The sequence below is a fragment of the Callithrix jacchus genome, chromosome 12 (assembly GCF_049354715.1).
Source record: "Callithrix jacchus isolate 240 chromosome 12, calJac240_pri, whole genome shotgun sequence".
In the NCBI taxonomy this organism is placed as follows: Eukaryota; Metazoa; Chordata; class Mammalia; order Primates; family Cebidae; genus Callithrix; species Callithrix jacchus.
Window position 1 is genome coordinate 70331814 of NC_133513.1, and position 14429 is coordinate 70346242.

General features: G+C 35.3%; 1 protein-coding gene across 50 annotated transcripts in view; it reads left to right on the top strand.

Moving 5' to 3' along the window:
* ANK3 (ankyrin 3) overlaps nt 1-14429 on the top strand; it is a 541984-nt gene that overhangs the window by 456246 nt on the left and 71309 nt on the right. For 21 of the 50 annotated variants that reach the window (XM_078345880.1, XM_078345884.1, XM_078345883.1 and 18 more), the window contains exons 28-32: nt 3698-3804; nt 6209-6241; nt 8906-9130; nt 9672-9770; nt 11894-12048. In XM_078345880.1, the coding sequence (XP_078202006.1) occupies nt 3698-3804; nt 6209-6241; nt 8906-9130; nt 9672-9770; nt 11894-12048 (619 nt within the window). The remainder of the gene's footprint in view (nt 1-3697; nt 3805-6208; nt 6242-8905; nt 9131-9671; nt 9771-11893; nt 12049-14429) is intronic. The other 29 variants (XM_078345893.1, XM_078345894.1, XM_078345915.1 and 26 more) reach the window with 3 other exon arrangements.

Consider the following 14429-nt stretch of genomic DNA (forward strand, 5'->3'; position numbering starts at 1 on the left):
TAGTATTCTACCATTTCCCCAAACAGTTGTATTTTATTTTGGTTATATCTGTATTTGGTGATTATATTGTTATGCCTATTTAAATGTTACTCACATATGTGGCTTACATTATGACTGCTTTTTCTTTATTTTTTTGTTTGAGAAGGAGTCTTTCTCTTTCCAGGCTGGAGTGCAGTGGCACAACCTTGGCTCACTGCAACCTCTGCCTCCCAGGTTCAAGCGATTCTCCTGCCTCAGCCTTTCAAGTAACTGGGATTACAAGTGCATGCCACCACGTCCAGCTAACTTTTTTGTATTTTTAGTAGAGAATGGGTTTCACCATGTTGGCCAGGCTGGTCTCAAACTCCTGACCTCAAGTGATCTACCTGCTTCAGCCTCCCAAAGTGCTGGGATTACAAGTGTGAGCCACCTCGCCCAGCCTGATTGCTTTTTCTTTCCGGCACAATATTTTATTTTCCCTGAAGTTTTTTCATTTGTTTGATATCCCCTGTACATATCGATAGTCCAACCCCAGAACTCTCCCCCAGTTGTACAAATCTCTCATTATGTTCACATTTGTTAGGTGATCTATCTCTTTCGTCTGCCTACCTCATGTCTCTTAGAGCTTATTACTTGTCATGTTCCTTGTAGGTCCACTGCACAGATGTGCTCTTGAGCCTTCCTTCATTGTAACCATGAAAATTCCCTTTGTTTTCTCTTGGGTTGGAGTCCACGTCCTCCTTTTTCTTGGGTTACTCCTCATGTCAGTGGAATACATCTTAACAATAGCTTCCTTAGAGGGTGCATGAGAAATACGTTTTAAAAGGTTTTATATATCTGAAAATATCTGTCTAGTTCATGCTTGTTTTTAGTTTAGCTGGTTATAGAATTCTGACTCGAAGTCATTTTCTCTAAGAATGTTGAAGGAATGACTCCATTGCCTTTTTCCTTCAAGTTTTGCTGTTATAAGTCTGATACAGGCCCTCCATCTGTGACCATTTTTTCTCTCCATGTTTATATAGGCTCTGTCTTTGTCTCCAAATTCTGAAATGTTATGTTGATGTACCATAATGGGTTCTGTATTCATTCCTAGTGCTGGTCACTCCAGTGGGTCACTCAGTGGGTCATTTTACTCTGGCAACCTGTGTCTTCAGCTCTGGAAAAGTTTCTTTTCCTTTGTTTTACTGTTTCTTTCTAGAACTTTTCTCTTTTTTAGACTGATGAGGATTTGAACCTCCTGAACTTATCTTTTGTTTTCATGTATTTTCTCCCCTGTTTTCTACAGTTAAAAATTTCTCTAAAATTTCTAGGGTTTTTTTCCCCAACATATTTGTTACTTTCTAAGAGTTATTTCCACTAAATATTTCTTTTTTTATAACAAGTAGTCTATTGTTTCGCAGATGTAAAAATATCTCATCTCTTTCTAGATATTAGTGAATATTTTGAAGTTTTCTTCTCCCTGAAAAGCCCATTTCCTCCAATTTGCTTTCCTTCTGTTTGCTTGTTTTTGTTTTTATAGTAGATGCTTTTCTCAACTGTCTAGTAGCTATTGGCTGTCTATTTATCAATAAAGTCATTGGAAACTCTCTGTATGGTACAGAGGTTGTCATCCATGATTTCCTCTGAAGCCAGGGTATTTCACTGGAAAAATACCAGTGGGCAAGTCAGACATCCCATTTTCTGTCTAGTAGCTGTCGGCTGTCTATTTATCAATAAAGTCATTGGAAACTCTCTGTATGGTACAGAGGTTGTTATCCATGATTTCCTCTGAAGCCAGGGTATTTCGCTGGGAAAATACCAGTGGGCAAGTCAGGCATCCCATTTTCTGCCTAGAACTCTATCCCTAACTGTGTTTAGAAGACCAGTAAAGGAAGAAGGCTGGGAGTCTGAGTATTCAGTATATGATCTTCATTTTTAGGATGGGGCCTCTAGCCTTCTAGTCTCCTGCCTCTAGCCTTCTGCTAGGGTTGGTGGTGGTGATGACAGGGCATCATTATTTGACGACTAAGGGAGGGGATTATGAAGGTCAGCTCACTTTTTAAAGAGAATTTTAGCCAATCCTTTTGTTTCTCTGCTGATGTATTTTCTCTTATTCTCTCTGTCCTTTCTGTATAAATGTATTTTTAAATATGTGACTGTCGCTTTACTGAGGTTTCAGTAGGAAGCAGATTGAGGGGGGATCTGTGGGCAAATACCTTTCATCAGATTTGGCATATTCTTAGCCATTATCTTTGTAAATATAGCTTCTACTTTATTCTCCTCTTCTATTTCTAAGGGTCTAATTTATCAGTGTTCCACATCTTGTACTATTTTCTATTTTTTTAACATATCCTTCAGTTTTTATATTTTTCCACTTATGGCTCTAACTTATCAACCCTCTTATATTGTGTCTAAAGTCAAGAACTGACACTGTATTTAATACTGAACCAATGCCCATTTAATTCTTTCTTATGTATATTCTAGTGTTCTATCCCTTTTAATTTATTTTCTCTTTCTGCCTATTTTTGTAAACATACTAATCATAGTTATTATAAAGCACTTAATAGCTTACCTCAGAATCTGGATGGCCTGGGAATCTATTTATAGTGTCTGTCCAGCTTAGGTTGGTTTTATTTTGTTTTTCTGTTTTTATTCACATACTCTGGCCATGCTTGGCAGTGTTTCACTTTATGCTAGACATGATGTATAAAAAATTGTGGACACACCGATGGTGATTTATTCTTCCAGAGAATGTTGACCCTCCCTCTGCTAGGAAAATAGAATAGTAGATGATCATTTTAATTCGATTAAGATTTTGCTGAAGTGAAGCTGGTTTGCAGCCTCATAAAAGCTCATACTACCCCTGGTTTCCCTCCAGCTCACCAGCATCCTTATTTAAAATTGTGGTATGATCTTCAAATCTCTTTCCCATTATAAGTTCTAAACTTTTAAGTCATTTTCTCATTACCTGCCAAAAATCTCCATTATGCTCTTCAGAGATATTTCTGGTTAGGTTTTGAGCTTCCTGTTCTGCACAGCCCCAGAATTCAGCAAATGTTCTTAGCGTGCTTGAGGCCACCCAAATCTCCACCAGAACTCTCTTGGCTTTTCTGTTCAACAACAGTGACCCCTGTAGGTTAAAAGTATAAATCTGTTTGCACTGGAAACTGACAAAAGCTCATAAGTTAAAAATGTGCAACAGAAAGTCAGTTGAACTCCTGAAGATGTTCCCCTTCCCAGAGTTTGGTGGTTATTTTAGTTCTCAGTGCTTTAGCCACCCTCTGCTGCATTCAGATACGATTTCTTTATTTTATCCAGCCTACTTGGCAGAAGCACTAGACTGCTGCTAGCTACTCCACCCTGCTCGGAACCAGACATCAAGATTGAATTTTTCATTTTTTATTTTGAGAATTGGGAAAAAACATTGCAGTTGTTGTAGGATTAATTTGGAGATGTGTTGAAGTGATTTAAATCATAGTTGGAGTTAGTTCTGTGCCATGCCAGTTACCCAGGGTGCTTTCTTAAAAGATTGAAATAAAACAAAATATCAATAGACTTTCTTTTCTAACATTATTATACTCAAATTTCAACATATTCCTATACAAGAGAATTTAAAAATTATTTATGTTGAATGTAAGCCTATCTGGAATTAGAGGAATACAGATACGTTTTATATGTATAGAGATACCGGTCATGTATAGTTTGTTAATGTAATTTAATTGACCATTTTATTTTACAGCATTTAACATTCACAAGGGAATTTGATTCAGATTCTCTTAGACATTACAGCTGGGCTGCCGACACCTTAGACAATGTCAATCTTGTTTCAAGCCCCATTCATTCTGGGTAAGTAACCTAAATGTCACTTTTCTTTATCCTCTTACATGAACATTGCATTTATTATTTACAGTTATAAATTCACATCAACAAGCTTCATATATATGAATATATTCATGTATGAAATGTATACTCATTAGTATATGTAAAGTATATTTGTAATCATTAAATTTTTTCTAAGCAATTCTGTATGGGTTTTTTATGAGCAAAAAATTAATTTTGTTAGAAAAAATAATGAAATTATTGGTATAACACACTTTTTTCCTGGCTATTTTGATCTTCTAGGTCTTTAATTTTCCTTTTCAGAAAATTTCCTTTTTAAATATTTTAAAATTTGAAATATAGTGATTTTTCTTCATTTTACTTTTCTATTCAAATGAAGTTTCTTCTGGGTTTCTGATTTTCTCAGAAGAATTTCTCTCAGATATTTAGTGGTTGTGTTTTTTGTTTTTGTTTTGTTTTGTTTGACAGGGTCTGGCTCTGTCGCTCAGGCTGAAGTGCAGTGGTACAGTCCTGGCTCACTGCAACCTCTACCTCCTGGGCTCAAGCCATCCTCCCACCTCAGCTTCCTGAGTAGCTGGGACAGCTAGGTGCGCATCACCATGCTCGGTTAATTTTTGTGTTTTTTCATAGAGATGAAGTCTTGCCATGTTGCTCAGGCTGTTCTCAAACTCCTGAACTCAAGCAATCCACCCACCTGTGCCTCACAGACTGCTGGGATTACAGGTGTCAGGCACCACACCAAGCAAATATTTGGTTTTTAAATTAGGAGTAAGCTGTGGCATTGTCATTTTTTTCTCATATGATACAGGTCTTTGATTTGGCAAATGATTTGTTTTGTGTTATTTTCCTTTTAAAAGAATATGTAAATTTAAACTTTCGATCAAGTTGGTGCCTTCTGCATTTCTGAAATAAAAATTACAGTTAAGTTGTATTAAATTAATTAGAAAAAAGAAATGAATAAAAAGAATAAAGATAAAAAAAATAAAAACATACCAGTGTCTACACCAGAAGTGCTGTGGTTAAAAACCACATCGAGTAACCTCCTCATGCTGCCTCCCTGGTCAGTGGAATTCGAGACAGGACTCTAAAAGGGAACTTGCTTCAATTACTAAATTAATAAATTAGTGTGTCTTTAGATACTAGATTCTTCATCTGTAGTTAATTCAAATTTGGGATAGTTGACATCCATATAAGTATAATCAAAATAATCTATTAAAATGATGAATATTTCAAGGTAGTTTTGCCTTTGAAATTGGCATTTAGGTCATAAGGTAATTGTGATCAAGGACAAAGGCAGATTATTTTGGAATTAAATAAATTAACAATAACAGTTGTGAAGTGCTTCATATATTACGTATTTTCTGCTGCTTCTAATTAAAATAAATTGTAATAGCTAATGTTTACTTAGTTATTGTCATGTACCTGGCATTGTGCTAAATCTTTACATGTATTGTCTCATTTGATATTTACTTGAAATTTAAGATGATACTCTGAGATACATATTACTCATTATCCCCATTTTACAAATAAAAAGGCTCCGAGCAATGCTTCAGGTTATATAAAGAATCATCATAGATTTTGGCTTTGTAATAATATGATTCTGAGAAACAGATCAGTATCATGCAAATGGGAATAACTGACATGAAAGTGCTTCATAAATTATAAACTTGATGGTGGCTTTTGAGTTATTAACATTACATTTCTTTAACTCAATTGGAAAAACCTTGAAATATTATAATATTAATTTTTAAACTGCTAAAATATATAATTTATATTAGATGCATATGGGTCTAATATTGGAAAAGCAAAAATATATATATCAGATTCGAGAAGGAAAATATACAACATTTGGGATACATTCAGGGAGCAGACATGTTGAAGACTTTTTTGAATCAGGCTTGATGAATTGCTGCCATAATTCAAAGACCTGAAACCATCACTTTGTATTCTCTACAAATCAAAGACAGGTAGTAGGGCTTAATTTAGTAAGCTGAGAAGCTGAAGAAAAGTGATAATAAAATCAGAAATGAACTTTCCCATACATTAAAAACAATGAAGTACTTGAATATGCAAGTTATCTTCCCTTCACCTTGAACTTTATTGAAGACAATAGAGACCGTAGACATGTGCAGGAAAGCAAAAGTGATGGCAGCTAGTGTGGGCTTATTTGAAAAGGAAAATATAGACCAGGTGTACACTTAGAAATATTCACTGATGCCAGGTCCTTGGAGTAGTTTATGTAGCTACGTAAGGCAGATACTTTTCTAGGTTATCCCACAAATGCCAAATGCCCTGGTTTCATTTTCTGATGGTTTTTATTTTTCCTTTGCTTGTCATTGACATTTTCTGTTGCTTGCTTCTAATTATATTACATTAATTTTTCCCATTTGCTTTCTAAATTATTTTGCAGCTATTCTTCTCCACTTCCTCAGTATGATTCAAGGTGATAACTGTGTCCTTTATGTGAACCATCCTTTTTGTATTTTTAATTTCTGTGAATTTTTCCCACAGTTAGATTGTGTCGGTGTCTGTAGTGTATCAGCGTTTGTCATCCTGCTGTTCCTAAAACTAGAAACATTCATGTATTAGCTTTAGGATCATTTGTAGAATTCGTGCTATAGTTTAAATATTAATAAGATACAAATATTATTACATACCACCTTTTAATTTGTTCTATAAGTTATGTTGCATGACTTTTTTTGCACAGAATATGTAATACGTGAGTTTGTAAAACAAATCGTTGTATTTTATAATGTTACTGAATAATAGGACCCATGTCCTGTTTAATGCATAGTTCCACTTTTCCTCAGCCTGTTGACTCTGTGAAGTTGAGAACCTCAGAACAATAAATGGTTGCTAATGAGCACCAGCCATGCACCATGTGCTATACAGAACACAGATAAAGAGACTCTTCCAGTTTATCGTTAATATCAACCTAACTACAGTGTTTTTTCTATTGGTTCTGATATTCTTTACAGCTGAGATATTTTTATTTTAATTCTGATAGACTGTACACTACGTTCAGTCCACTCAGCTCCAGTCAGCTATCTACCTATCTATCCATCCATCAATCCATGAGTATTAGTAACCAAGTCTCACTTACACAGTTTCTAAGCAAAATAGTTTTCCTCATTGATTTATTCAGTAAGCATTTATCATGTTCCTGTTTTGTACTAGAATTGTGCTTGGCTCTGCAGGTCAAGCAATGAACAAGACAGACCCAATCAGAATTATTATCTATATTGTTGAGACTCAGCAGTTGCCAGAGCAAACATTCCCTCTCAGTGGAAACACCCCAGTGTGTGTGTATGTGTGTACTGACAAAATTGAACCTTCAAGCCCAGAGTTTGCCATGAATTCTTTTAAATCCATTTTGTTACTATTAGTCCCAATGAAAAATGGATTTCATAGTTAAAGCTGCTAAACGCAGGGAAGGATTTGATTTTGTCTCGTAATATTGCCATATCGCCTTCATTACTGAATAAAATTGGTTGATAAATATACGTATGTCTAAGAAAATGTAGGCATTCCCAAGCAATTTCAAGTGAGCCTCTTGTCTTAACATTGATTGTTATCATGACACTTGTACAAGTGAACAGGTATCTTTTTCTTTGACTAGGGTAGAGTGATTTTTGTTTTCTTTTTGTTTTTGAGTCAGTGTTTTCCCATTTTACCTTGATTATCATAGTGCTCCCAGTCTCCCAAGATTGATAGAATGTTATAAAAGACATAAATTAATCCAGAGTAAAATGGTTAAATCCAAAACAAGCAAATGGGTGTGATGATGAGTCCACCTTACTGATGAGCAGAGTTGGTGCTAGGAATCTGATAGGCTAAAAAATGATCACCAGCCCATTGCCTTTCCCTGTGGGGATCACAGGCCAGTTTGCTTGTTTGAAAAGGTCACTCTTTCAAGGTCAAAAGGTATCATTGTTCAGAAAAGGGTTCCCAGCTAGGAAGTCCACGCAAGGTCTTAAAATCTGTTTGCAGGATATTAGCATTGTTTTTAGAGGAAAAAATAGTAAAGAATTTTGATGGATGGGATTATTTCCTTTCCAGAAATACTAAAGGAATTCAGATAGTTTTCTAATTATCACCATTTTGTACTGTGCTAGTAATCTGTATATTTTCATATGTCAAAATCAGAATACCAAGATATATTTGTGTTCCCCGGTCTGACCTTAACTCTTCCACATGTTGGACTCATTGATTGATGTTTACTTACAGCTCTGTGATAATGATAACTGTGTTATAACTCTGCGATGATGATAGTGGGAGCATGCATATGTGAGAGAAGACAGTGATTCTAATATGCTTCACCCAGATATAACACAGTTCATTTCTTTACATTTTCATATCTATTAATCCATGCAGACAGTTTTTTCCTTACTACCTTTAATAAAAGGCCAATGACAGAATTATATAATTTAGAGCCATTTTCTAAAAGTCTGAGTTGCATTTTTTCTTGTTGCATAAATTATTCAAATGTAGGCTATTTCAAACAGATTTGAAGCCCATATTTATATGGAAAACATTTAATCCCTTTCCATCAAAATCTAGCAAATCTAGTCATCCCCTGCTTTTATCCTTATATTCTGCTTCATCATGGTAGAAATTAGTGTTGGTATAATTAAATATACATTCATTTTATGAGTTGTAAATGTCAAGACATACTGTGGAGTTTCATCTTACTTGTAGGAGTGCATATGGCAGCATATGGCAAAAACGACTTATAGTTAAAATGACCTTTGAATATAAAGACCACAGTTCGTTTTTTTTTTTCTAATGCATGAGAATCCTCTTAATAGACAGTTTTTACCCCAATTTTGAAACCTTTCTTATTCCTTCCATTTGAGCCTGGAAAAGTAGTTGGCTTCTTTGGGGGTTAGGTTCCACCAAAAATAAGTTGTGTTTCAGTTTTTGAAAGTGTGCAAGTTAAAAGCATGTTTGATGTGACTCCACTGTATTTACTTCCGATTTATCTTTAAAGAGAGGAAATAATAGCTATGTTGTCTGTCGCATTAAACTTTAACATTTCATTTCACAACCTGCTGTGAACACAGTTTATTTCCATCCTTGATTTCGCCTCTGATCTTCCCCACCACAGGTTTCTGGTTAGCTTTATGGTGGATGCGAGAGGGGGCTCCATGAGAGGAAGCCGTCACCACGGGATGAGAATCATCATTCCACCACGCAAGTGTACGGCCCCCACTCGAATCACCTGCCGTTTGGTAAAGAGACATAAACTGGCCAACCCACCCCCCATGGTGGAAGGAGAGGGATTAGCCAGTAGGCTGGTAGAAATGGGTCCTGCAGGGGCACAATTTTTAGGGTAAGTTGTTTTGTCAATTTTAACCTTGGTCCTTACACATCTTTGATTTTCTTTACCCTTGTTAACTCAAGGAGTTAACTCTTCAAACTGCTTAGTTGGACCCGATTGTGTATACTTTTTGTAAAGTGTCAAAGGTCAAAAAGCTGTGTGATTCCATGAAAGGCTAATAGACTGATACTTTCTTAACTCAGTTTGCTGGTCAAGGCTTTTACTAACCAAGAAGCATGTTCTCTGCTCAGCAAGTGCACGGAACTCCCGTGGTCCCTGTAGAAGTCAAGGCACCATTCTAGGGAAAAAAATGCAGATGCTGGAATGATTTCACCACATTGAATATATGGCTACTTTGGGGACATGTCTTTTTAAAGGAAATTTTTCAGGAAACAGTTCATTGTGATACGGTATTTTACAAAAAGGAAAAATAAATTTAATTCGTTTTCTGAGGTGGCACTTGGGTGCAAATCAGGCAGGCTCTGTCGTGACTGACAGTTTGTTCACAATTTCCCCTTCTCGTTTCTCTTTCTGCTGCATGGATGTTATTCAGTAAACTGCATCTTCCTACCAATCCTCCCCCTGTAAATGAGGGTGAGAGCTTGGTTAGCCGAATCCTGCAGCTGGGGCCTCAAGGAACAAAATTTATTGGGTAGGACCTTTATAGACAAGATACAGAATGTCTACAATTTTTTTCCATTTTCAATTTTTTTCTGTCACACCCATAGTCTGATTCTTGTCTTAAGTTTATTTTTATTTTTTAAGTTTTTTTTTAATGCTTTCAGTTGATGTGTGTCACTGAAAGAAAAGAAATCATAGTGGCTTGACTTAATGTAGCACCGCTACCTATCTTGTGCTTTTCAAGCATGTGGAATTCACTGCAAGCATTCTGCTTTCATAACTTTGTGCTTTTGTAAACCTTTCTTTAATTTGAAATGTTTCTTCTGAATATGATACTTTTAAGACAGCGACAGTCTTTCATTTTAACCCAGTGTTAGGGAAGGTATTTGCAGGCTTTGAATCAACATTTGCTATAAATTTCATGTACGTACGCCTGTGTGTGTGTGCATGCATGCGTGTGTGTGTGTGTGTGTGTAATTAGATCTTTTAAAAGAGTACATGAGTACTGTAATTTTTTATGGGCTTTGAGAAGAAGTCATCAATATGTAAACTGATTTTGAAAAGTGTTAGGAACACAAGATATTTAAATAAAATTAAATAGGCAGCAGATAGAATATTCTTTTAAAGTTACTAAATTGTTTTGTTTGGTTTTGTTTAAGCTGAAATGCATTGGTATTCGTTGTTTGTTCGCTTGTCTGTTTGACTGTTGTATTTGCCTTGGCAGTCTGCATGAAGAAACCTGTTAATGAAAAGCTATGCTTGGCTTTCACCTTGGTCAAAGGCCCTTGTTCATACCTTCTTTCCAATATCATTGAGCATCATACATAAAGCCACATTCCTTAAATATTTACAGAGACAGTATCTGACACATTAACCTGCAAAGATTGTATCTTCTCAAAAATAAACATAATTTAATGTTTAATTATAAGGTATAGTTAAACATTATGGTAAATATCTTAATTTGAAATCATTAATACTTCTAAGAACACGATTTGTTTTCTACCTATTGAAGAATAAAGGCATTATAAACATTATTTCTTAATATTTAATTTAAATAAACTATAATGATTTTGCCAAAAGCAAAACAATCATATTTATCTCCATTTTAAATGAATACTTTTCTAATAAATCAATATTCATGTTTTTATTTATGTTATTTGATCATTACAACTACTATTCCTTTTTATGCTCTTACTTATTTAAGCCTGTATCTTCTGTTACCACATATACCTAAACACATAGGTTAAGAAGTGAGGTTCCATACAACCTCTGTAGGAGAATAATGATACTGTCTACTTAAATGTCATAAAATAAAGCTGCACAATCCAACTACATAAACTGTGTGTGATTGTGGTCTGCTTACTTCCATTCATCTTTTTTAGTATTTATCCTATTTTAAAATGTACCAAAATTACTTCCCGTGGCTTGATTGGCTATGTTCAATTTGCAGCCATTCTTTTACATTCCTTTGCAAAAGGACACTGTCAAACTTTACTACGTCATTATATGACAATTTCAAACCAGCAAGTGTTTTTTTTCAGAAAGTGTAAGTATTCTTATGCAGGTTATATTAGAACCAGAACTTGAAGCTATTTACTACCATTTCACAACTTGAAGAACATAGGCTCTCTTTACGGTACAGGCCATGAAAAAAATGGAATCTTACTGTTGGAGCAGTAGTTATCATATTGATTGTTTCCTTGCAAAAGAGAAAATACAGCAATAATCTTTCAAACTAGGAACTTTATAGAATTTTTTCAAAGAAATGACTGTGTCCTTTTAAATCATTAGCATTTGTATAATATACCTATAGTGTCTTTTTAAAATGGACCAACTTTCCTATGGTCTACTTTAGTAACTTTCCATTTTGATTCAAAATTCCTATTCATAGGTACTGAAAATTTTCTCCCGTTAAATCCAATGCCTAACATATAGTAGTCCTCCAAGAACTGTTTGTGAATGAATGAATGATGGCATGTTATCAGGCTTCTAAAATATTATTTAATTAGCAAATGATTCTGCAGCTTTGAAATCATTCCCAACCTTAGTGGCACCTCTGATTTTCAAATGAATACTGTTATTGAAATAGTTTTAAAATATGATACTATAAATATATTTAATTTGATACAAAAATAATGTGGATTTTTTTTCCAGCCCTGTCATAGTGGAAATCCCTCACTTTGGGTCCATGAGAGGAAAAGAGAGAGAACTCATTGTTCTTCGAAGTGAAAATGGTGAAACTTGGAAGGAGCATCAATTTGACAGCAAAAATGAAGATTTAACTGAGTTACTTAATGGCATGGATGAAGGTAACAATGATGGCTCCTTTGTTCTGTAAATGTCTGCAGGCAGAAATTGAAGGAATGACTGGATTACGTGAAACAGGACTTGAATTTCACACATTTGTATTTTAAGCTAGGACCCAAGTTCTTCAGCTTTTATTCCTGTTTTCTATATCATAAAGCGTGACGTTTCATTTAATCTAACACACTTTTTTCACCATAATATAAAAGTACAAGTATTCTGATGATTCTATCTTTAATCACATACATCAATCTTTCCAATACCAAAGAAAATTTTCTAAGTCAAAAATGGGCAAGGAGAGGGTGAAATAGTAATGGAAGGTATGCAAGGCATGCTGAGCATTTTGAAGAAAATGTGTTCACATTTTATTTTTTGAATTTCTTCCGGTCTCTTTCAGCTTTTTCAAGTTCCTCCCAGATAATTTCAGTATCCTTCATAAATTTTTAACTTCTCTTGGGCCATAATTAGTTTTTAAAAAATGTTTCATGGTAATTATTGGAGTCTGTTGTGTTTCAATGTCTTGTTCTTTGACCTAGTAAGACTGGTATATATCTGAGCATGTCACTTTTTCATACACAACTTCTTCAGGCTGTCTGACCCTAAGAACATGAGCAGTTTTTCTTAGTAGACATTAGGAATGGTCTGGTTTTGAGAGCAGGTGTTTGATGCAGAGTTTTCCTTTAAAAATGTAAAAAAAAAAAAAAAAAAAAGAACAGGCTTACCATAAAGTCTGATGCTGAGAGAAAAATATCAGAGCTAATTCTTCCTTTATTCTCACTTCCTAATCACTCCAAATCCAGGAATTATTTAAATAACAGCTTTATTAGAGAGAGAATTCATATTTCATAAAATCCACTCTTTTTTAAGTCACTAACTTTTGGAATGCACTCAGCATAGTCTCTCATGGGTTTCATGGTTTGAACCAAGGAGCTAGATGAACTGAAGGGTACTTGAAGAATGACCTTGGGCAAATTTCTTGATCTCTGTGAGCCTCTGTTTCTTCTGTAAAATGGAGATTACCTTCCTAACTTCCTAGGGTTATTGTTGAGAATAAACACAATAATTATCTGAGGTCCATATGAAATACAGTCCTTGTCATGGAGTAAGCCCTTGATAAGTATGAGTTATTATCATTATATTCTCTAGAAAAAATGGTCATGCCAAAGGTTTGGTATAAGACACATCACTACCGACCATGAATTTAAAGATGCCTTTACAGCAAGGTAGAGGGAAAGTAGAATTGATGAGTGTCTGGCATTCATGAAGCACTGATAAATGCCTTCATAAGTGAAAATTGAAAACGAAAGGATAGCACTGCAAATCAAGTGGTTTTTAATTCTACTTATAAGGAAACTGAAGTTCAGAGATGTCAAGTAACATATCTGAGGTTACCCCACTGAGTAGTAAGGCTGAGGTCAAAATCTAGTTCTACTTCTTTTCCCTTTTATGAGATGAAGTCTCACTCTGTTACAGGCTGGAGTACAGTGGCATGGTCTCTGCTCACTGTAACCTCCACCTGCGGTGTTCAAGCAATTCTGCCTCAGCCTAAACTAAGGCTCAGAGAGATTGAGTGCTAAACTCAAACCTGCACATGTAGGTTTTCTATGTAGGTAAACTCGCGTTGCAGGTGTTTATTGTACAGATTATTCTTTCACCCAGGTACTAAGCCTAGTACCTATTCGTTATTTTTTCTGATCCTCTCCCTCCTCTCACCCTCTACCCTCAAGTAGGCCCCAGTGCCTGTTGTTTTCCTTTGTGTCTACAAGTTCTCATTTAGCTCCCACTTGTAAGTGAGAATATGCAGTATTTGATTTTCTGTTCTTGCATTAGTTTGCTAATGATAATGGCCTCCCACTCCATCCATGTTCCTGCAAAAGACAGGATCTCATTCTTTTTTAGGGCTGTATAGTATCCCAAGATGTAAAGAGACAATGATATAATTCTCTGTCTTGGATTCTATGTGTGATTTTGGAAAAACTAGACAGCATTTCTTTGCCATTTTTTTAAAGACTAGATAAATTTTGATTCCATTTTAGACAATTCAAATGAAATGCAAATACTTGTAGGCTTAAAGAATCAAGGACCGGAGGCCACTAGAGCAAAAGTGAGGATGGAATTTTCAAGGCACAGGTTTTCTTCATGTATTAAACTTAATAGTAACGAAGGAACCGCTACACACAGTTTATAACTGAAGCTCAGTTAATCCCATTGTATGCCAAACTCCAGCCCATCTTACCAGTCTTCTCATATCCCCAAAGACACTTCATTCTTTTTTATGGTAATTCAATTTTAATTTTTTGAGCACCCACCATACTGTTTTCCATAGGCAGCTGCAACATTTTACAGTGCACAAGGGTTCTCCACATCCTTGCCAACACTTGTTATT